Here is a 24,380-nt window from a genome sequence, read left to right as displayed (position 1 = left end):
CAATGTAAAAGCAGACGGCGTTCAGATTCACTACACGAACAAACCTTTATTTTGCTTTTTAAGACTCTCAAACCTTAAACGTCTGGTTTTCCGGTATCTAAAAAACTTTGGACCCAACGCACCATCGATCTAAAAATATTTTTGCCGCCTTGATTTCAGCGAGACTAGCAGGCTAGCAGCGCGGTTGTTCTTTCCGGCTTAAGCCTACTTTTTAGTTTTGCTTTTGTTTCTTTGTCAGAATCTCGATTCTCAAAGTTAATTTTGCGTCAAAGTCACGGTCTGGCAATTAACCGTTTAAACTTCAAAAACGAAAGCATTATATGGTAATGATACATCTAAGATAACTATATAAAATAATTGTTTATTCAATTTATTAAGTGTTATAATTTTTCTAGCAACAAGTTTTTAAGTTAAGCCTTTGTTAGCCCAAAATTGGGCGGGAACTGAGGACCAAAGACAAAGATCTTGACCAGAACGCGCGTCTTTAGTTAGTCAATAATAAGTGGCGAAGTTCCTGAAGAACTTTTAAAAATTGAACATTTTCAAAGTACAAGGAAGTGTTTTTTTTCTGTTAAAGACATTATTGAACTAAATTACATGTGGATTCACAACAGCTAGATCATTAATATTGTAAGTAAATTTTATTATTTCCACTTTTTAGAATGGGGGTTTTAATTAAAAATATCATTACCTAACAATAATGATAGTAAGTGTGACAAGAAAAATGCGTTCTATATTTGTTGATTAGTAAGTTGTTAGTTTGGTGATAAGATTTTCGCAGACATAGATGGGGCTTAAAGATTAGCTTACTGTTGATAAAATCAATTGACAATAAAGCAATAGAGTAGTGGCGGTAGAGAGAGGTGTAGACTATGTATCCCTCCCTCTGGGCATGCTCTTGTAGGCGCCTAAGAGTTTGATGACACAGAAAGGTAGGTTGTTTGCATAGGTAGTACTGCCATTACTCTATCAGGGTTCATTCAAAACTGGAAAACCCGTAAAAATGTGTGGGAAAAAACCTGAAAAACTCAGGGGAATCAAAAGGTTTCTTCATCATCCACAAGTTACTTGGTTTAGTTGCACTTATCTAGCCAAGACTGAACATCAAGGGTAATGCAACCAGAACCTTGAAAGTTAATATTTTCTTTCAATGGATGAATAGAAGTTATAATCCTCTAATGTCACTTGCAACTTTGGCAGTGCATGACATGACTTTCCCAAATGTCATTATGGGGAATCTATTCCGGTTTAGGGGAGCATACTAAAGCATAACCGGGTTTGCCTTAGTACCTGAAAGTCATGGAAAGTTTGGGATTTTGAAAATATGTGTGAAATGTTGGATAAAAGTTGGGGAATTTGAAAATATGTGTGAAATGTTGGATAAAAGTTGGGGAATTTGAAAATTGTCCTAAAAGTTGGGGAATTTTGTCCTGGTTTCACTAATTTTCTTTTATTGGTTCTAGCATGTTTATAATTTCATCGTACTAGGCCTAGTCGTTTTTAAATTAATTGTTCTAACTGTTCCACGAACAAATAAAAACTGTTCCACGAACAAATAAAAACTGTTCCACGAACAAATAAAAACTGTTCCACGAATAAATAAAACTGTTCCACGAATAAATAAAACTGTTCCACGAACAAATAAAAACTGTTCCACGAACAAATAAAAACTGTTCCACGAACAAATAAAAACTGTTCCACGAACAAATATAAACTGTTCCACGAACAAATAAAAACTGTTCAGCGAACATATAAAAACTGTTCCACGAACAAATAAAAACTGTTCCACGAACAAATAAAAACTGTTCCACGAACAATTGAAACTGTTCCACGAACAAGTAAAACTGTTCCACGAACAAGTAAAACTGTTCCACAAACAAGTAAAAACTGTTCCACGAACAAATATAAACTGTTCCACGAACAAATATAAACTGTTCCACGAACAAATATAAACTGTTCCACGAACAAATAAAAACTGTTCCACGAACAAATATAAACTGTTCCACGAACAAATAAAAACTGTTCCACGAACAAATAAAAACTGTTCCCCGAACGGAACAAATAAAACTGTTCCACAAACAAACAAAACTGTTCCACAAACAAACAAAACTGTTCCACAAACAAACAAAACTGTTCCACAAACAAGTAAAACTTTTCAGCAAACAAGTAAAACTTTTCAGCAAACAAGTAAAAACTTTTCAGCAAACAAGTAAAAACTGTTCCACGAACAAATATAAACTGTTCCACGAACAAATATAAACTGTTCCACGAACAAATATAAACTGTTCTACGAACAAATAAAACTGTTCCACGAACAAATAAAACTGTTCCACGAACAAATAAAAACTGTTCCACGAACAAATAAAAACTGTTCCACGAACAAATAAAAACTGTTCCACGAACAAATAAAAACTGTTCCACGAACAAATAAAAACTGTTCCACGAACAAATAAAAACTGTTCCACGAACAAATAAAAACTGTTCCACGAACAAATAAAAACTGTTCCACGAACAAATAAAAACTGTTCCACGAACAAATAAAAACTGTTCCACGAACAAATAAAAACTTTTCCACGAACAAATAAAAACTGTTCCACGAACAAATAAAAACTGTTCCACGAACAAATAAAAACTGTTCCACGAACAAATAAAAACTGTTCCACGAACAAATAAAAACTGTTCCACGAACAAATAAAAACTGTTCCACGAACAAATAAAAACTGTTCCACGAACAAATAAAAACTGTTCCACGAACAAATAAAAACTGTTCTACAAACAAACAACTAAAACTGGAAAATCTATGAGGAAAAATTACTTGCCAAGGGAAAAGCCTTGAACCTGGAAAGTGAGGGAATTTGGAATAGGGCATGACACTTCCTGCTTCCATATTTGAGGGATGGTTTTGTCCAGTCCCCAACAACTAGTTTTAGCTCTTCTACATTATGACATTGGTACCTTTTAAGGTCATACCAGAAGGGGTTGATAATAGAAGAAGGATGACACTGTATCATCTTAATACTTTAGTTATGTAACATGATTCTACCCAGGAGTCATGGTCCCTTTTTGTTTGCTCTCGTGCTCATCAAACTTCAGATGGGCATCGCACCGTGCTAGGGTGAATTCTATAACTGTTTGGTATTTACTAAATCCTCAGCAATCAATTAACCAACAAACCTTGATTGTCTTGACATGCTGTAACAAAAATTAACACACAAGCGCATGCATTCGCCTTGGCAAATAGTTAAGCAGCGCTAATAGATATAGTAATGATGAGGAATTAACTATTTACATGGCGTATGCGATTCGGTTTAGCAATTAACCTTGCTATAATAAATGTTGGTTAGGAAGAATCGTGTTACAATTACCCCGCTTTGTGGTGTTACACTTTTCTCGAAGAGAAGTATTATATACTCAATTTTATCAACTCAAAATTTTCCATTACCAAAACTGGAAATTACAAAACTTGTAGGCCTATAGAGAAACTGTAATGTCTTATATTTGTCCAAGTTACACAGTACCGTTAAATACACAAGTATATATCGTGAGACTCTTTAATTTACAACTTTCTAAAGGAAAGGACTTGTAAGATAGAATTATCTTTTTGTTCGAAATAACATATAAAATAGTAGGTCTATTTCAAATGGTACTTTTTGTCTATTTTCAATATTAAATAAGATAACGGGCAATTAAGTTTACTTTCTGGATTCTACGCGTTAGACAGCGCTGGATAGAAGACATTTGGGTAAAAATTCTATTGGACGATAGTTGGTGGTAGCATGAATAGATTTAATTTTATTAGTAGGAATGGAGATTGGAGAACAGATTAATTTGGGCACGCGTCGCCCGGATCCCCTTCCACGGGACGGAGGGGGGGTTATGAAAGAAGAGGCGGGTCATAGCGACAGAGGTAAAAAGGGATTGCGTATTTTTCGCCGTCCCCTTCAGCAACGTCATCAAAACGTAGTTTAAGTCAGCCAATAAGATAGTTTAAATTTTTCGTTACGTGTTGGAGGGAGGGGCTCTACACAGGGCTGAGTCGGACTGAAGTAAATACTAACCGTTCTCCATTCCTACTTCTGAAATTAAATCTATCCCTGGTATTACTAAGTCTTTGACAGCGCCTCACCAGGCGTCGGCGTCGCTTTACCCAGAATCTATGATCTACTCAATCACTTCAAAATTACAAGCTCCAGTTTGTAACCAGTGACAAACTTATGGAACAAATCTAATTATAAATTACTGTAAAACTAAAACTAATTCGAGTTTAAATTTCCACCCTTAAAAGACCGAACTCTCTTAGTTCCAATTTGAAATGTGTAGGTCTTTGGAATTTTGGAGTAAAACATTCTACAGTATACCTTTCCTTTAAAGATATGTCCCTACACTGTTAAAAAATGTTGTCCAAAATTGGATGTAAATGGATCCAAACGACTGACTCTGAGGCAGCACAGTTTTTCGTCTATTTTTGGATAACGTAATTTGTGTCCAAAAAGGGACGGTCAAATGATAAGCCAGATTTGGAGTCTCATCCAAAATTGGATCCAGAATCATCTATTAAGGGATCAACAATTACCCAGAAATGGACAGGATGTTATCCAATTTTTACGCAAGTAGGCAAAAATGTACTAGTATCCTCCCAATAATGGACTAATATCAAGCCAATATTGGAGTAATATCAAGCCAATATTGGAGTAATATCAAGCCAATATTGGACTAATATCAAGCCAATATTGGACTAATATCAAGCCAATATTGGACTAATATCAAGCCAATATTGGACTAATATCAAGCCAATATTGGACTAATATCAAGCCAATATTGGACTAATATCAAGCCAATATTGGACTAATATCAAGCCAATATTGGACTAAATTCAAGACAAGATTGGACAAATTTCTAAACGATATCAAGCTCATATTGGACTAATATAGAGCTCATATTGGGCTAATATCGAGCTCATATTGGACTAATATTGAGCTTATATTGGGCTAATATCGAGCCCATATTGGACTAATATCGAGCCCATATTGGACTAATATTGAACCCATATTGAACTAATATCGAGCCCATATTGGTGTAATACCTAAATAACACTGAACAAATGTCGAAAGATATTGGGCTCATATGAAGCCAATATGGATGCTAGATTCTTTACTTCACCAAGTGATGTATGCTATGGAGAGGTTCTGTTCTCGACGCATCCATCTGTCTTCGTGTGTGCCTGTCTGTCTGTTGTTACACCCCAAGAGATTGCATTCGCAGATTCCTAATCTGAACAAAAGTGTTCTCAATTTCACAGTTCAAGTGTTCAAAATTCACAGTTAACGGAATTATGGAATATTGGAAAACTGTACAATCGCAGGTACACTGACCACTATTCTCTTTCAGTCATCCCCAATCTAACTACACCATTTTGTGGTCTTTTAGACACTCGTGAAAGAGGTATATTCTAGGAGTCAAACGTCAATATTAGCTAGGTTCAAATGATAATAGGGAAAACCTCTCTTAAAACGATACAACTACAAGTTGGGAAAACCAAAATATTACCTCTCCGAGTCAAGAGGTCTACTACTACAAACTTATTTACCCAGATATGGAGTTATTTCACTTTTTTGAAGTAAAAATTTACGAAATATTGAAGTAGTATTCCAAACATAGCAAACAGTAAAGTAGACGACATTTTACATCCAATAAGGATAAATCTTGGACACATGGAAATCAGTCAATGGGGAAAAGAACAGGAAATGAAGTCTACGCTTCAGCTGTTTACCCTATATTCTGGTAGCTACATTCACAACTGGTTTTCAGTGTAAACACAATCGTCTCGTCTCACCTCAACAATATTCTTAGTTTGCCAACACGAATGTTAACGTTAAATAACACCAAAGCTAAATTATACCCAGACGCACTAATAGTCATAGCGCACCGTAAAGAGAATAAAAAGTCTGTAGCTACTCGTTTACCACTAGCCCTTTTACTAATCTAATTGCCACCATGATCTTTTCTTCTATTATAAAATCTTTACCTGATTATTTAAGAGTGTATTTAACTTTCGGCTCACTCTGAACCGTTAATGTCTCTTCATTTCAGACACGAAAATCAAAGCCAAAAGTTTACTTCACTTCAGGCCTCAATAATTTACACTTTGTTTCACTAAGCCTATTGCGGATAATACTTGTTTTACCCGCCGGAGTCTAGGTCTTAGGTTTCTTCATGAAGTCACTAAACCAAGGATTATTCTATATACAGATGTCGTATAGCTTAAGTAATATATAAACAGCCATTTCAAATAACAATATTAAAAAAAATCTTTGGAATATCAAAATGAAACAGAGCTTTAAAGCTACAAAACTACTAAATGCATCATAATTACGAAAAATACTTCCACATATTCACTTTATATTATGTAAAAAGGGAATATTAAGGTTCTGTATGATTTCTTAACACATCAACACAAGGCTAACTGCTAACGCGACGCACTAGTGTAACAACGGACGGACACACACAGACAAAAAAATAAGCTGCTTTTTAACTCTTTCCGTATTAATTTTGAGATGAGAAACAAGATTATCTTAAATATTAAAATAAATATAATTAATATTAAATATTTTCTTCGTCAGTTGTTTGCCTTATTGAACGTTACATCGTTTTGATATAGAACAATTAAACATTCTAGAGAGACTTGACTAATATTGGCGTTTGAAATGAAGCATACGCCGGCTGCTTCGACTTACTCAAATAGGTAGTATATAAGGGATTCGAATCGCGGCTGTAGATAAGAACATCGCAATTGCGTGAACCTTGGAGGAAGACCCCTCCATTGGAAGGCTAGACGTTTCTCGTAACCCTAGCCGATCGCCGCGTATGTCTTAACCTTAAGGATGTTGGTGGTGTTAGAAGCCAGGTGTACAGACTGGTGTCCATGTGGGATGGACAAAAACAAAGACCAGAAGATGGTTGTGTTAGAAACCAGGTGTACAGACTGGTGTCCATGTGGGATGGACAAAAACAAAGACCAGAAGATAGTGGTGTTAGAAGCCAGGTGTACAGACTGGTGTCCATGTGGAATGGGCGAAAGACTAGAAGATGGTGGTGTTTAGAAGCTAGAAAGTTCAGACTGGTGTCCATGTGGGGTGGACAAATGAACAGTTGTTAGACAGACAATGGAGTTATAGCCTGTAAGTGGAATACAATTTCCGGGACGGTAAATGCGGTCTGGAAATTGAATACACGTTTGCTCCGATCTGCAAACTGCGAACGCGGTCACGTGGGTATAACAACGGACAGACAGACAGACAGACAGACAGACAGACAGACAGACAGACAGACAGACAGACAGACAGACAGACACGTCGAATTTAGAACCTCTCCGTGACATACGTCACTCGGAGAGGTAAAAAGTATGATAAGTAACTCTCGATAAAAATAAATAATATCAAATAATTTTAATAAAATATTTGAGAAAAACCTATCTTAACCAAAAAATCCGTAGTCAAAGTTTATATAGGACGAGTAAGGAAGATTGGGTGTGAAGTCAATACACTGGATATATTTCACAGTTTATTTAAAGCGAGTAATAAAGACTGTACAGTACCATGAAGCTCTTTCCAAAGTTAATGTGTGACGAGTATTGATATCGTTAGTAAATAAAAACGGAACAAAGAAGTCGTTTTGAGGTAAATGACCAAAAGATGTTTTAAGCGTGACTTTCTGAAATATTGTAGGGGGAGTGGATTTTTACCTCTCTGGGGAGAGGCTTTGTATCTAACGTGTCAGTGTTTTACGTTAACTTCTGCAATTGCTTATCAATAAAGAGAAATGATTGATGAGAAATAGGTAAATATTTATGTAGGTGATCCTCAAGTATCATTTCGCTCCCCCCTTTTTACCTTAACCCATTTATATACCTTAACCCCTCTTTGTTCGAGTCTAGGGTGTTTATGTTCAGATAAGGATGGGTTTCGCACCAAGAATCGAAGGCATGCATTTTTGGATTAAAGCTACCATTTTTGGACCCTTACATCACTTCCCATCCAAATTTGGACTATTTGTGCAAATTTGGATAGTTTTAGCACCTAGAATCGAAAGCATCCATTTTTGGATTAAAGCTACCATTTTTGGACCCTTACATCACTTGCCATACAAATTTGGATTACTTTGTGCAAATTTGGACAGTCATTGGACTCATTTTTCTAACAGTGTATATAAAAAATAATGATAAAAAGCTCTCAGTTAAGATTAAGTGTATAAGGTGGGGGCGGGAAGGGGGTAAGGAGAAGAAATAGGAAATTCTAAAAGAGGAATTCAGTTGTGTTTTCCTAAGAAGAACTGTACTGGAGGAGAATGGGACTTGGGAACTTCCCCTAAGTTAATATTTCCGTTACGAAAGATAGCTTACCTTAGGACGAAGTGCGTGACTAGGTTCAATCGATTACCCAGGGTCATTTAGGAATAAAAGAGAGACTGGGACGATTTAGACACTAGTTAGACATAGTTATATGGACTGAAATAGTTTAGGATCACCTCTGTTTTTATGTGCTGGAAGCGTATTTTATGCATAGAGATTCAAGAGGAACTGTTGAGAGTCAGTTTTTGTGACGGTTTTAAGGCATTCACCCCTTCGCATGTGTGATGGGGTGAAAGACTAGTGGCGCCCCTACACGTAGCGAAGGTAAACTAAAAATACGTTTTCAAAAATCAAGAAATTGCAACTTGGATTTCCGCGCTTTAGTTTTTATATTTAATAACTCCTTCGCTCGTCGATAGGGGGGCGCCATCAGTCTAAATATGTTTTCATCGAATTTTGTTCTCAAGATTTTTTTTAAAAAAACTGCTCAGTTTTAAATCAAGTAATTTAGAATTGGATGCAGTTGTAGTTAAATACTTCTGTAAAGATTGTTTAGTGATTAATTACACTGAGCTCAGTAGCTTACTCTTATTTTGGGGGTTTTTACCAATTTTATGTTTCCTCTTTTTGCTTTCGCTGTCTATAGACTGCGGAAGCATTGCAATTACCTCCTACGGCTGGGCGTCATCTCCCCCCCCTTTCTGCCCCCAATTTTTCATGTGACCTGAGAGAATCCATCATAAATAAAGTTACTTTCATTTCAAACTTCCCGCTAGAAATACGAACTTCAGCGACATCTATACGAAGTCCCGTTAATTTCTCACTATTGAAGAATTAATATTTTGGCACGACCGGGATTTGAACCCGCCACGTCTGTATCCAGACAGGCACCAGAGTACAACGCCTTACAGACTGAGCTATTGAGGCTTAGTACCAAGTAGCGATTTTCACCAACAGTATCTCATTCTTCCCTCGACGGGCTAGCATTGCCAGAGAGAAAGAGAGAGAGAGGAGAGGGACCACGTGACTCTCGTTACTAGAGCGGCGGGCGCGTTACTCTCCCCTCTCGTTAAGTTAGGGGTGGGCCGTTTCCATGGTAGCGCGCGTATGCGAGAGGTAAACTAACACGCAGCGCCTCTGAACTATAAACTCTTGGCGGGAAATTCGCGAATGGTAGATTGGCAGTAAAGTATGTCGCGTTTTTAGCATTAGAAGGTTTACAAAATTATATTAGGGAAAAGTCTAAAATCTAATAATAACTAAACACATTTTTAACGTAAGAGATATTTGATTTGTAAACCAAACAAAGTTTATACCGTAGTCTCTAGAGCGTGTATCAGGGAATCTTCTGTAACTAAGCAAGTTTATGATATTACCATCTATGTAAGTGTTTATATTTTAAGTTAATTCTACTCGTCGAAAAGTCTAAATCTAATGAAAACTAAACACATTTTTAACGTAAGAGATATTTGATTTGTAAACCAAACGATGTTTATACCGTAGTCTCTAGAGAGTGTATCAGGGTAACTTCTGTAACTAAGCAAGTTTATGATATTACCATCTATGTAAGTGTTTTTATTTTAAGTTACTTAGATAGACACATTTTTGGGGTTAACTATACCTATACATTTAATTTGGGAATTTGGGTGTTGGGATTAGATAAGCACGTTACGGTTTCGGACAAACAAAAATGATAATTTGATGTTTAACTTTAAGTATTGGCATTCGCAATAAAATCTTTCTATTAAAGTTTGATTACTCAAATAATCCTAATAATAAATTTTACCAAGCACAAGCACTTTCTAAGGTTCTTTTCACATTTCAGTGACAAGTTCAGACAAAGATAAATTATCATTTCAAGTTTAAATTTGCCTATAAACGTTAATGATATTTTATTCAATTAACTCTTAATTTTATTAACTAATAAGAGTAATCAATTACTAATCATCACTAATTTAAGAAAAAAGTTCAATATTATTTTTATAAATAATCTTATCTCAATAAAAATAAGCATTGGTAGTATAATAATTACGCCGTTGCGTCATCTACGTACGTACACTACTATTTTAATACTACTATGATAATTTGATGTTTAACTTTAAGTATTGGCATTCGCAATAAAATCTTTCTATTAAAGTTTGATTACTCAAATAATCCTAATAATAAATTTTACCAAGCACAAGCACTTTCTAAGGTTCTTTTCACATTTCAGTGACAAGTTCAGACAAAGATAAATTATCATTTCAAGTTTAAATTTGCCTATAAACGTTAATGATATTTTATTCAATTAACTCTTAATTTTATTAACTAATAAGAGTAATCAATTACTAATCATCACTAATTTAAGAAAAAAGTTCAATATTATTTTTATAAATAATCTTATCTCAATAAAAATAAGCATTGGTAGTATAATAATTACGCCGTTGCGTCATCTACGTACGTACACTACTATTTTAGCAATAATTTCGAAGCAATAATTATTAATTGCTAACTCTATATTAAATTTAGTTTTTTTAATTGTAAATTTTATGTATGAGCAAAAAAGTTTAAATTAACATTGCCATATGCATTTAAAATTAGGCCGAGATGATGGCGCTAAATATAGCCTAGATCTGACGTAGACTACCCGCCTTTATTTCCGAGTATTCCCCCCCATTTTCGCTTATTACTATTCCCCCATCACCCATGTCGTTTTGAGCTCGCACACAGCCATAGCCCACTCGATCACGCGCATTACGACGCAAGTTGCTCGCGCTATAGAAGCCCGTTAATAGAAATCATTTTAAATAATACCATAATTTTAATAATTTTAAATAAGCTGATAGCGCATCGCGCTATAGCCTGCAGTCGCGTGATCCAGGAGGCTATGCTTGAATCGAGCAGAGAGAGGCCCACGCCACTCGACCACGATGATCACGTCGAGATTTATTTTTCGACTTCGCAGATGTAACTGGATTTTAACGGTAGTGTGTGGCGTCATAAATTGGTATGGATCCCGCAAACATGTAAGCAACTTGATAAAGTTGTTATTTCTTAATGTCCTTGATAATGTGCTAGGAGACCCAGATTTCCTAAAATCAGATGCCATTTTTATTGCCCAATAGGGGTGGGAGGTCGCTGGCCTAATGTCCATTTAAAAAATTTCCTTATTTCCCATCCTGGCCCGGGGAGTCCTTTACGAAAAAACATGTTACAACTTACTTCTCTGCACTGGGATGTACTTTTTCAAAAATAAAAAAAAACGGTTTTCCAAACCTCTCACCTCTGTGGTTGTGCGTCTGTGCGACAAGCGAGATTTTCTGATTACTCTGATTAATTCATGATTTAAATATTTGTCTTCCAGCAAATTTTTTTTGCTTTTGCGCTTCGAGTTGCAAAAGCATTTGTCTGACCCTTTCTGGCTGGGTGCCTTTTCCCCCTTTTATTCGCGTACGGAATCGCATTGAAATTTATAAATAGTACCTAGAACCATACCTAGGTGGCTTTGCAACCTCCACTGTGTTTTAGTTATTTAAGAAACTATTAAGATTTGTGATGATTAGTAATTGATTACTCTTATTATAAGTTAAAATTAAGAGGTAAACCAATTATTTTTATCGTTTTTGTCAAAAATTGTAACTGAAAATAACCTTAAAAAGTGCTTGGTAAAATTTGTTATCATGGGTTGTTTGAGTAATTAAACGATAATAGAAATATTTTATAGCGTATACTTATAATTATCTTTTTGTTTATCCAAAATTGTAACTGAAAGTAATCTTGGAAAGTGTTTGGTCAAAATTATCATTAAGTTTTTCTAACGACAATAAAATATAGTGCGAATATAAAAACAAATAACTGTACTTAGTCATTTTTCTTAAAACATTTGTTTTAAAAACAAAGTTATCATTAATGTTTATGTGAAAACAAAATCACACTAAATTAATTTCATTCATAATCGAAAGGATATTTAATAAATAAGAAAAGAATACCGCAAAATAAAATTTCCGGGGTCGTATCAGTTTTAGCCGCTAGAGGGCGCAGCGAAAGCATAATCTGGCCGGGGCCATCTTGTTTGTCACGACAACGTTCATACTTCCACTTCCGAATTGAAATTGTAGTCGTTGCGTCCTTTCAGTAATTTCATTCTTTATTGTTCAGCTGAGAGAAAAAATTAATAAAATATTGTGATGTAGGGAAGTCTCTAAAATTGAATAGTTGTAGCTTCAGTTTTGCCGTTTGTAACAAAATTGAGTCAATACAAGGGTAAAATGAAAGAATTAATGTTTTATTTTGCTATGGCTACATGAATTCATGTCTTATGATGCTATGGCTGCAGGAATACATGGGTTTTTTTGGGGGGGAGGAGTTTCGGTATGGCTGCATTAAGTCATGGTTTTCTTTTTCGTTTCGAATGTAAACAATTAATAATAGCCATTAGTTCTTATATGGTTTTTAGGTAAGGCTCATTTGAAATAGAGCGAGAACCCCCAACGTATAAATGACGGATTCTGTATTAGAGATGGGCCGATACCAGTTTAAACCGATACCGATATGATCCGATACTTGGGAAACCGATACGTACCGATACCGATATTTTACCCGATCCTTCGATTAAACCGATATCAAACCGATTCCGATATAGTATCGGTATCGGCCCATCTCTATAGATGATTCTCGATCCAATTTCAGTAATTGAAACTATAAAACCCATTTTAGACACTAGTTACGTTATCCAAAAATAGATGAAAAACTGTGCTGTCTCAGAGTTTAGGTCTTATGGCACCATCTACTCTCAACATAAGTATTTATTTTCTTCAAAAAATATCGGGTAGAAATATCGGTTCATTTTTAACCGATCCCGATATATCGGTTAAAGCCAAATATCGGTACCGATACCGATATGGTATCGGTATCGGCCCATCTCTATTCTGTATAGCCAAGAAATTCAGTGAAGTTTGTTACTCGCTTTTGAGAATCCTGAAACGTCAACGTATCCAGCATTTTCCCATACGAACGTCGTATTGAATAATTCAAAATGGAGCTGGCCAAACTGCCTATGATTTCGTTGCAACGTCAAGCCCTGACTAATTTCGCCTCGTCAGTTTGGATAAAGGCAAATAAACAATTCTTACGATCCGATCTGGAGGCCGAGCCATTGAACGACCAAGCAATTGCCGAGCTGAAGCGTTCCAACATACCAACACTTTTTAAAGAAATGACCATGATGATATTGACTGATGTAGGACAAGAAATAATTAAGTGGCTTAACGAAATTGAAGACGACGTCAACGACACCACCTTGGAGCACCAAGTCTCCAATTTGAGTTGGACGGTTGAAGGACCATTAAATCGACCCAAGATGGTCAGATTACTGCTAGAGAATCAAAGTGACCTTGATTTGTCATTCAGTTTTAAAGTGGCATGCAAATACTGTTTGGAGGATAAAATTAGGGAACTATGGCCACGAATCAGAGAAGAACGGGAGTTAAAAGATCTCGATGATGAAAATGCGTTGGTAAAATACTGGATTTGTAAACTAGACGAACACTTGCGGAACGTATTGTTTACCCGTCTAGACTTGGTGTTAAATTTTTATGGAAGGTCTATTGATGTAGGATGTTTACTTAAGGTTGTTTTTAGTCGTCGTTATACTATTGAAACAGTTAAATTTCTATTTAATAGTTTAAGTGATGCAGATAAAAATGAGGCCTTGAATGTTTTCAAATCATTTCATGTAAAAAAATATTTGCTCTGCGACGAATCGGTTTTTGCTTATTTGTTAAGTCAATTAAATTTTATGGAAATGCGCGAGATCATGCCTTGGTGCCTTATCCTAATGTTAAGGACAACTTTCAATTACTTTGCATGGCAAAATACCGAGTTTGTAAAGGCATTTGACCAGCACTTAAGCGAGATGGAAGACACAGTGAATGCTTCAAATGGCAATGATTTGTTAGAGCTAGCTGATGGATCATTGGGGTTTTTCAAACGTTACAACTCTAGGATTTTGTTCAGACATTATTGGACCAGATTCACTAAAAAGAGTTATTAAAAGTTTCTTCATTGTTGCCTCGCATCTTTTATCAACTGTGTCGCAACGAAGACGATGTTTCCATTAAAATGGTAATTGAAAGCGTTGGACCCAAGGGTTACCCCAAGGACCTAAATCATCGTTATAGAATTGTCTACTCGTTGGCTAAACACGACTTGAATCTTTTGAAATATTACCTCGCTCGTGCCCTTTACAGCAAGAATGTAGCTGAAAATCTAATTAAGGCATCAGAGTATGATCGTCGCTTAGTTCCTTTTAAGGATATTATTGCTGAGATTTTGATTGAGATTTTTCCGCATTGGAATCTCAACCGCTTTGATTAGATTGTTAAACTGTTACAATCAGTATAAAATTACTTAAAATTTTGTGTTTTGCAAAGTATTTTCCCAAATTAATGCGTTTTGGTTTTCTAAACACGTTTTCATCGAATTTTGTTCTGAAGGATTTTTTTCCAAAATTGCTCAGTTTTAAATAAGTAATGCATTTGTAGTTAGATACTTACGTAAAAATTGTTTAAAGAATAATTACACTGAGTAATATAAGTCTTTTATTTTCAAATATTTACCAATTTAATGTTTACTTTTTGGTCACAATAAACTTTTTCCCATCTAAATTCATACGCAAGAATTTTAATTATTTAGAGTACTTCAGAATTGCAATTGTAGTTGTTACATTCTTTCAATCATTTTATTCTGAAGCCTTGGTGTGACGTCACCCATGCTATTTGCCCTTAGAACCAAACATGGCCGCCCTCTAACAAAGCTAAGTCTGTGACGTTTTACCTAGCCACTGACGTCACAACTGAGATAGCTTTATATTGTAGCTTACTATTTAAAAATGCCCCGTTGTATTATGGTTCCTATAAATATATTCTAAATTCGGCTGGGGGATTCTACCAGGAGCGAAGGAACGCGGCGTTGACCCTGGCCCGCCATTTTAAAATATGGCGGAGGTCATATAGAGTGCTGTTAATATGAATATTTCCAAGTCATTTAACCAGGGGTCTTTATCATCTTGTTTTTAAATCCTACTGTAGCTCCATCTTCCGTTCAAACATAACCCACTCGATCACGCGCTCCCGGACGCTGCGCTGCTAGCGCGAGCAGCTTGCGTCGTGACGCGCGTGATATTCAAACTTAAGCCTAATTAAAACACACCGTCGCCATTATAGTTAACCATTTTTTGTCGCTGGGACTGGAATGAATTAATTTTGAGCAGAGTTTGTTCGGTAAGTGCTTGTCGTATGAGCGTTAAAAACATTCTGAGCTTCGCTATTTTAGTGTTACAAATGTGATTAGTTATCAGTATAGTAAAACTGAAGTATTGTCCGAGGAATGGCTTAACAAGCTAAGCCGTAGCTTATGGTAAAATCGGTAATATGTAAGGCGGCCGATATTCTGATTTTTTTTTGCTGTAGGATGTCTTATGGCTGCATTAAGTCATGGTTTTCTTTTTCGTTTCGGATGTAAACAATTAATAATAGCCATTAGTTCTTGTATGGTTTTTAGGTTAGTCGCATTTGAAAAACAGCGAGAAGCCACAACGTATAAATTACAGATTCTGAAAAGCCACGAAATTCAGTGAAGTTTATTACTCGCATTTGAGAATCCTTAAACGTCGACGCATCCATACGAAAGTCGTACTGAATAATTCAAAATGGAGCTGGCCAAACTGCCTATGATTTCTTTGCAACGTCAAGCCCTGACTAATTTCGCCTCGTCAGTTTGGGTTAAGGCAAATAAAGAATCCTTACGATCTTTTCTGGATAAATTTAAGTTCGACGGCGCCTTTGCGGAGAACTTTGTCTTGAACCGCTACTGTCTGGAGGCCAAGGCATTGAACGACCAAGCAATTGTCTATCTAAAGCGCTCCAACGTACCAACACTATTTAAAGAAATGACCATGTTGATATTGACTGACGTAGGACATGAAATAATTAAGTGGCTTAACGAAATTAACGACGACGTCAACGACACCAGCTTGGAGCACCATCTCGACAATTTGAGTTGGACGGTTGAAGGACCATTGAATCGACCCAAGATGGCCAGGTTATTGCTAGAGAATCAAAGTGACCTGGATTTGTCATTAAGTTTTAAAATGGCATGCAATTACTGTTTGGAGGATAAAATTAGGGAACTATGGCCACGAATCAGAGAAGAACGGCAGTTAAACTGTTTCAACACACAAAAAAAAATTGAGTGTTTCTTTGGAGTGAAAATGGTGTACTTTTTAAAAACACCTATATAACACCTAACATTTTCACATGAATAACAAAAACGGTGTTATATTGGTATTTTAAAGGTGACCATTATCTACGAAAAAAAGCTTAGTTAATAAAGGTGTAAAATCTATCTGGAATTACTCCTTTTTCTTCGGAAAGGGTGTTATAAGGGTAGATCTCAGACTTTAAATTTTATAAACTGGTATTTTTTAGCACAATTCTGTAAATTTTTAATTGCTATAGTTAAACTGTCTCATACAGTACCATACAATAACGCGAGAGCGGCGAGAGAACAATTTCGCATTTTTTCATTGACTTATGATTATGAAATAGTTTTGTGGATAATTAATATTTAGCGAAATGGAAGTTTCAAAAGAGTGTAATTTAAGAAAACAAATTTTTTGCAAATTAAAAACACGCAAAATAGAGTTTCATCACCTTGAGTTTTTCCAGATAATTTGGTGTAAATTCGGTAATAAAAACCTTTAAAACACCGTTTGAAATTAAACATGGAAATTAAATAATAATACTGCGGGATTGAAAATCAATAACTTGTTTTTTATATGAGGTCTTCCGTTTCTATATATCTTTTAATTTTGAAGTCAATCCAAAGATTATAAATGCAAGGAAAAAGACGTAATTAATCGTATTAAAGTAAATATAACAGCATTTTTTAAAGATGATATTTTCTTAAGAAAATATTTTTATCCCTGAGTAAAAAGTAGCTAAGGAAAAGGAATTGGTGATCAGGTGGTATTAGCTTTATAAAACCTGCTAAATGTGTTATGTGACACTTTTAAAAGCATTACGCGACACTCTTAAAAGCGTCACGCGACACTCTTAAAAGCGTCACGCGACACTCTTAAAAGCGTCACGCGACACTCTTAAAAGAGTCACGCGACACTCTTAAAAGCGTCACGCGACACTCTTAAAAGCGTCACGCGACACTCTTAAAAGAGTCACGCGACACTCTTTAAGGCGTCACGCGACACTCTTTAAGGCGTCACGCGACACTCTTTAAGGCGTCACGCGACACTCTTTAAGGCGTCACGCGACACTCTTTAAGGCGTCACGCGACACTCTTTAAGGCGTCACGCGACACTCTTTAAGGCGTCACGCGACACTCTTTAAGGCGTCACGCGACACTCTTTAAGGCGTTACGCGACACTCTTTAAGGCGTTACGCGACACTCTTTAAGGCATTACGCGACACTCTTAAAGTTGTTATGCGACACGCTTATAAGTGTTATTTTAAGCTCGCCAAGGTGCTGAGACACATCCTGTAAGGAATTGCACAACACACATAAATGAGTAACAATTATCTTTTAGTACGAAAGACGAGTTGAAAAGGTGTTAAACTGCACCTCTGTTGAACAATTTCCATTCTTATTTTCGACACCCATTGTTCAAATAAGTGTGTTTAAATACTTTCAGCTTAATATCTAATGAAGAGTTTCGAAGTCCACCTTATTTGACATTACCCATAATTAAAGTTCTATAATCATTAATTGTTTTGACGCATTGCGTCCCGGGTTTAACATTTTTAATTCAATCAAACAAGGCTAATTTATCGTTAAGTGCTCACAACGCCCACACTCTGCGTATTAGTTATCGGTTGAATTAATAGTTTAGAAAACCCATATAATAACAAAGTTTCTTCTGCACTAAAATTTCGTGATTCTGCGGATGTAAATTTGAACTACAGACAAACCTTTCATTAAAAATCCATAAATATCTCAACAATTTACTGGAACATGTTTATTTACCATAATTTAAATATAAATTTTTCTTTTTAAACATCATGTTACAATAATAACAACGGATATGTTATGGATAATGGCTTATTTCACCTTTCTCTTATATTTAGATAAGACTTCAAATCGTTAGATAATGTGGCACGTTGCAACTCTGTTACTAACAGAGAAATTTTAGCCATGAACACTTTCGTTTGAGACTATTTACCACTTTTCGAAACCGCCTAAATTGCGGGAGTGTTTTCGAATGAGAACTCCCAATTTTGGTTTCGGTCTGTGTGAAATGTTTACCCATAAAAACTACTTTTATAGGTGGTAAAACACTAAAATATTGTGTGTGTACAGTGAAAAGTATATAAAGCACCTTTATTGAGAGTAGCACGATGTGGTAACGGTGTCAAACTGTATTAAAATCTCGTTGTGTAATACAGCCTTCCTTACAATATTACACGCCTTTTCTGCATTATTTCCCACTTCGGTAGTTCAAATTCACGCCATTTGAAGAATTTTGGAAGAACATACAAAGTACAAGCACTCAAAGAACAATTTTTAAAAATATTGTTTTAAAAGGTGTAAGAAATATCTCAATGAGGTGTAATAAATGTGTCAGTGGGAAATATTTTTAAGATGCAGTGCTAAAAATTGTCCATTTAACACTTTCAGAGGTGTTGGTTAACAACTTTAAATTAAGACGAAAGGTGCTAAATCACACCTTTTCTGCACTATTTCTCACTTCAAGAAAAAATTTACGCCTTTTGAAGAATATTAGAAGAACATACAGACACTTTAAGAAGATATTTTAAAAATATGGTAATTAAAAGGTGTACGATTAAGCTTTAAAAGGTGTAATAAATGTGTCGGGGGAAATATTTTTAAGACGCAAAGTGTTGAAAATGGGCCATTTAAAGCTTTCAGAGGCGTTATTTAACCACATTAATGGTGCTGTTTTTGGACCCGTCAAAATTAAGACAAAAGGTGCTAAATCACACCTTTGATTTTAAGAGTGCACTGGATTCTTCGTGAATTACGATGAATTCAGTAATTATTTCTATCTGAACTGGTTACGAATTTTATTTTGGAATTACCGAATTCCTCGATTGATTATGCGTGATTAGTTCACGAAATGTGTGATTTCCGAGGTGACTACGAAAGATTGTAAGTAAATCATGTGATTATTTCCGATTTTCTTATGATTTCACGTGATTTCCAGTGATTATCGGAGATTTCTGATTACCTTTGATTACCCACAAGAATGATTTTGATTACTGATGATTTTCTAAGAATTCTAGAAATCAAGTTATCGATTTCTGCGGTTTTGTACACCTGATTATTCAAGTAACTAACCCCTCGCTTCTAAAGCCTGGTTTTCACTGGCCCAAAACGCAGGAAAAACCGGTAACTTGCTGCAAAATTTCGCGTTTTTTTGGGCGGCAAGCTCGGAATTGGTTTTCTATTTTTCCTCAAATATTTACTTACTTACCTAATAAACTTTTGCTTAAAGGAAAGCGGTGTCCAATAGAAATCGACGAATGCGGGACGTCATAGGCTTGGTTTTGATCACCTCGCGAGAGGTTTATTTTCGACGCCATTTTTTTTAATTGAAGGCGTTTGTGTGGTCGAGTTAAATTTCTAAAAATGTATAGTTAACGATTTGTTAAAGGACTTTGGCTTAATACTTATTTATATGATAAAAATTAACGTTTTTACAAAGACAATAAATTCTAAAAAAATCGATAGGTTGCTATTGGTGTGTTTTCAACATAACTGGTAAGACTTGGTCTCCACGAGCTTGCCCACTTTCATGATATTACCATAACAACCATAATTACCCCTGATAAGTGCAACACGCCCATAGGACCAATGTAACGGGCATTTTCACCCAAAAAAACGATGGAGGCGGCCTCTTGTAGTCATTTGAAACTGTAAATCGTCCGCGGAGGCTCATATTCAGACCTCCCCTACAGATATCTTGTAGGCCACGGACCAGTGTTGGAGTAATGGCGACCTTTAAGCGCGCGAGTATAGGTTTAGGGTTGTAACTTAAAACATTTTTGTTGCGACATATATTAAACAATGATGGATAACGGTACTAATTCATCAATTACACTTACGATATTTGTAGCTTGGGCTTCTGTGGCCTGTGTCCATACGTGTAGCAGACGAAACCTTAATGTTTACTAACTCAGAATTCTGACCCAGAATCTATGAATGAGCACTATCCATTTACCGAGATTCTAAGTCAGACTTCTGGGAAGTTAGAGCACCCTTAGAAACGTTTCCCATTGGCTAAAAAGTTGGGACAAAAAAGGCCGCACGGCGTCGCTTATACTTAACTTGTATAGGGTTCAGATGAACATGCTGGTTACATTAGACCAACGGGCGTGTTTTACGTATCAGGGGTAATTATGGTACTTATGATATTGCAAGTTTTAGTGAAAACGTTTTGCCGCCTTTTTTTAAGGAATTTTCCGCAAAATTTTGCCGATTATTTTTTAATGTTACGTTAAATATTCGGCAGTGAAAACCAGACTTGAGACAACGATTTATTTTCGAACATCTAGGGTTAACTCGTCCATGAAAATCGCGAGTACGAATGCAAACCGAACTACATCTACAAATTAATATAGCGATATATATGAGAGACATTTTGCTTCTTACTTAATTGACCCGAAAAGGAAGCGTAGGCGATCATGGAAAAGATGAGCCAACCAATCAAGCCGACTTTCATGGAACTGCGCTCCAATCGCCTGGGTGGTTCGGCTCCGGTGTCAACGAGGGCGCCGAATTCGTACCAAAGAGCGTCACCGAACGACCAAAAAAACCTGTTATTCGAGGCCTTCAAATCGACAAAAAATCGCACCGCCAGCAACTTCAAGAAAATGGCCATAGCGGGAAACAGGCACAGAATGCAAATCCATACCTAGCAAAGTTACAATAAAGAAATTTGTTTAGCCTTGATCTTTTAAACGCTATAGGGATAGGAGAACCAAAGATGATGGGGGTTGGATGCGAAATCTTAGAGAAGCAGGTGCGCTAACTGTGGAACGCCAAAAATGGGGGAGGAATAGTCGGACTCAATTGTAATTGGTTCTTCTGTAGCCCTTCTGAGCCAATTACAATTGAGTCCGACTATTCCTCCTGCATTTTTGGCGTCCCACCCAAACTGAGTCGTGCCACACTTAGTGCACTTACATTTATCTCAGATTTCGGATCATCCCCCTCCCCCCATCATCCTTGGGAAAACTAGACGCGGTGGCGGCAAGGAAATCACGGCACGAGCAACAGGAGATTAGTAATCTAATACATCTTGGAACGTTCGAATTTCTTAGTACTGTTTAATGCATTTTGTGTAAGAGGTAAATAAGGATCAGTTAATTTTCTGGTACAACAAAGTTACTAAAAATTTTCAAATTACTGTTTAAAGATGGACTTGGGTAAATGAGATATCAGACAACCTAACCCATGGACAGGCATCTGAATAGGGAGCTAGGTTTGCTTAGAGCAAAGACAGACACTAGCGCTGTGGCGGCGGATGTTGGAGGTTTTTCACCAAACCATAGTAAAATTCGCGCCATTTTGTTTTTTGAGGAGTAGAGATCTCCAGTCACCGATATGGGGAGAAAATCTGACTAAATTATAAAAGTTTGAATTTCATTATTTATTTATTTTAGCCTCTCTCTCATTAAAGATTCATAAACGATCTATCAAGTTAGTTTTTGTAAATATCACTCTGGTATTGTTTATAAAGTCTGTTTAACATTAAGCCTTGACTAAAATATATCCCGAACCATTAGAGACAAATTTTTCTTTACGGGACATTTGGCAACAAATTGCGGTCGGCGGACGCGTGAGGGCGCGTGCTACGCATTGCCATTTGTTAACGTGGGTTTAACATGGTTTTGCCTGTCCATGGGTTAAGTGGTCTGGGATGAGATGTACTCTTTTAAGTTCACCTTTAATTTTCCAGTGGAGAAAGTAATTCTTTATTAGGTCTCTTTAGGACTAAATTTTCTTTTGGATCACTAAAGCTTACCACGCACTAGTCCCTTTTTGCCAGCGTCCGTCCTATGATATTTCGAGCGCCTTTACTGGTGTACTTACAGTGGCGCCGCTAGAAACTTTTGCGGGGTAAGCGGTGTTTGATGAATGGGCCCCCTACCCAGCAGTGATTCATGCGTGGTGAAAACGGGGGTAAATCTAAGGTACACAGCGGTGCCTGGGCGCTGCTTTCTCGCGCACAGTTGACGTAGGGGATGACAGACATAAGGCAAGGAGGTCAATCCCCCATGCGCAAAGGATGTGCGTCCTAAAACTAAACGTATCGAAAATTGTTTTTACTACCCCCCTTTTTCGGCGGATTTTATAAAGCGCGTTTCTATCTCCCTCTTTCTCCTCTTTGTATTTACTATTTCGAAATAAGAAGTAACAGTAGAGAGTTTAAGTTGCAATACGTGTAATCTTCTAAAGTGCATTGGACAAATGCACTGTAGAAGCCTACAAGAAGTGCAGCATAAACTCTCTAATAATAATCCTCGAGTCAGCGCCGTCCCGTTGACGATCCTTATCAGTACACAAAAAAGTAACACAATAGAGCTGCAGCTCTAAGAAATTGGGGTGTGCTTTAACACCTTTAAAAGTAGTTTATATGGGTCCAAATTTGACACCGTTACAGGTGTTCATTTACACCCCTGAAAGTGTTTAATAACACTTATTTGAGCAATTGGTGGAAAAGAGAAGAATAAAATGGTGCAACAGAGGTGTAGTTTAACACCTTTTTAACTCTTATATCGCACTGAAAGTGAATTTTTACTCTTATATTAGTGTTGTGCAACTCCTTAAAGGGTGCGGCATGGCACCTTTCAGAGTGTCGCGTAACACCTTTAAGAGTTGGAGATTTATTGGTAGGATAATAGTAGAAATTCTAGTACTTTTCCTAGACTTAAGAGCAAAACCGATGACGTAAAAAACACTATAGCTACATTTTGACCACTCATGAGGCATAACTCAAATATCGAGTATGGTTTTCCTGTTTAATTAAAATTTTGATTATCCGCCATTCCGCAGTATTATTAGCAATTAGTGCTATATTCATAGCAGGGTCCCATCTTTAGAGAACTTCATCACCTATAGGGAGGAAAGTTCTCACATGCAGAACTATAGCTCTTTAAGCGAGGGTTGTTGCATATAAAGTCATTTTTACGGGTTTATAAACTTCTGAAAAAGGCAGAAAGTTTTTAATTTGTACAAATGCATAGGGTATTAAATTAGTTTTGGAGGCTATAATATTCAAGCAGTAGATATAGACGTTCTTGTTAAATTTAATAATCTCTTTTCACTAAGAGTTTTTCGAGCACCAGAAACGCGTTTAATCTAATTTGCACTACAGATTTTACAAAAAAAAAAACCATTTTGTACTCGAATTTTTCTCAAAATAATGATAAAACATGTCACAAAAGCAAGTGCCCCACTTTGGCTTCTCAAGCTGGCCCTACTGTGAGGCCAGTACCAAACCTAGTCTCGTTTTTTAAGAGTATCGCTTAACACCTGTAAGAGTGTCGCCCAACACGTTTAGCATAGTTTTATGAAAGTACAACACCGCCAGATTACCAATTTCTTTGTTAATTTTATTTAAAGGATAAAACTGTTTTCTTTCATGAATATCATCTTTAAAAAAGATTTAACAATTACGTTTTTCAATAATTTTTTACTGTTTGTATTGACTTTAATATTAGAACATTAATGAAAAATAAATGAAAGACCTTATTTAAGAAACCCGCAGTATTATAATTTTTCAGGTTTAATTTCGAACGGTGTTTTAATAGTGTTATTTTACACCGAATTTACACTTTAAATTGACCCCTAAAAAGTCAAGGTAATAAAACTCTCTTGTGGGTGTTTTTACGGTGTTTACACCGTTTTAACACGTTTTTAACACTTCCATTTCTTAGAGTGTGGTCGAAGTGAAAAGTGCTCGGTTTAGTTACCTCTTTCGCTTCCAATAAATTTCTACCAGCAGGAGGTTTCTATC

General features: G+C 36.3%; 2 protein-coding genes across 6 annotated transcripts in view; one reads left to right on the top strand and one right to left on the bottom strand.

Moving 5' to 3' along the window:
- LOC149668269 (uncharacterized) overlaps nucleotides 1-24,380 on the bottom strand; it is a 142,872-nt gene that overhangs the window by 67,653 nt on the left and 50,839 nt on the right. The window lies entirely within an intron of this gene.
- Nucleotides 99-17,009, top strand: LOC149668273 (uncharacterized). 2 transcript variants are annotated; one of them, XM_089841126.1, is made up of 3 exons: nucleotides 99-323; nucleotides 396-630; nucleotides 15,887-17,009. In XM_089841126.1, the coding sequence occupies exon 3, from the start codon at nucleotides 16,035-16,037 to the stop codon at nucleotides 16,623-16,625; it is 591 nt and encodes a 196-aa protein (XP_089697252.1). In that variant the 5' UTR covers nucleotides 99-323; nucleotides 396-630; nucleotides 15,887-16,034; the 3' UTR covers nucleotides 16,626-17,009. The 2 variants fall into 2 exon arrangements, with proteins under 2 accessions (XP_089697252.1, XP_089697251.1); XM_089841125.1 differs by lacking the exon at nucleotides 15,887-17,009 and adding an exon at nucleotides 13,300-14,380.

Source organism: Phalangium opilio, unplaced genomic scaffold (assembly GCF_054372755.1).
Source record: "Phalangium opilio isolate 3A_F unplaced genomic scaffold, DU_Popi_V2 ptg000056l_1, whole genome shotgun sequence".
NCBI classification, from domain to species: Eukaryota; Metazoa; Arthropoda; class Arachnida; order Opiliones; family Phalangiidae; genus Phalangium; species Phalangium opilio.
This window is presented reverse-complemented; position numbering and strand designations above follow the sequence as displayed.

Excerpts from the sequence above, each read along its gene's own strand:
- LOC149668273 (XM_089841125.1), top strand. The coding sequence starts at position 13,362 with ATGGAGCTGGCCAAACTGCCTATGATTTCGTTGCAACGTCAAGCCCTG.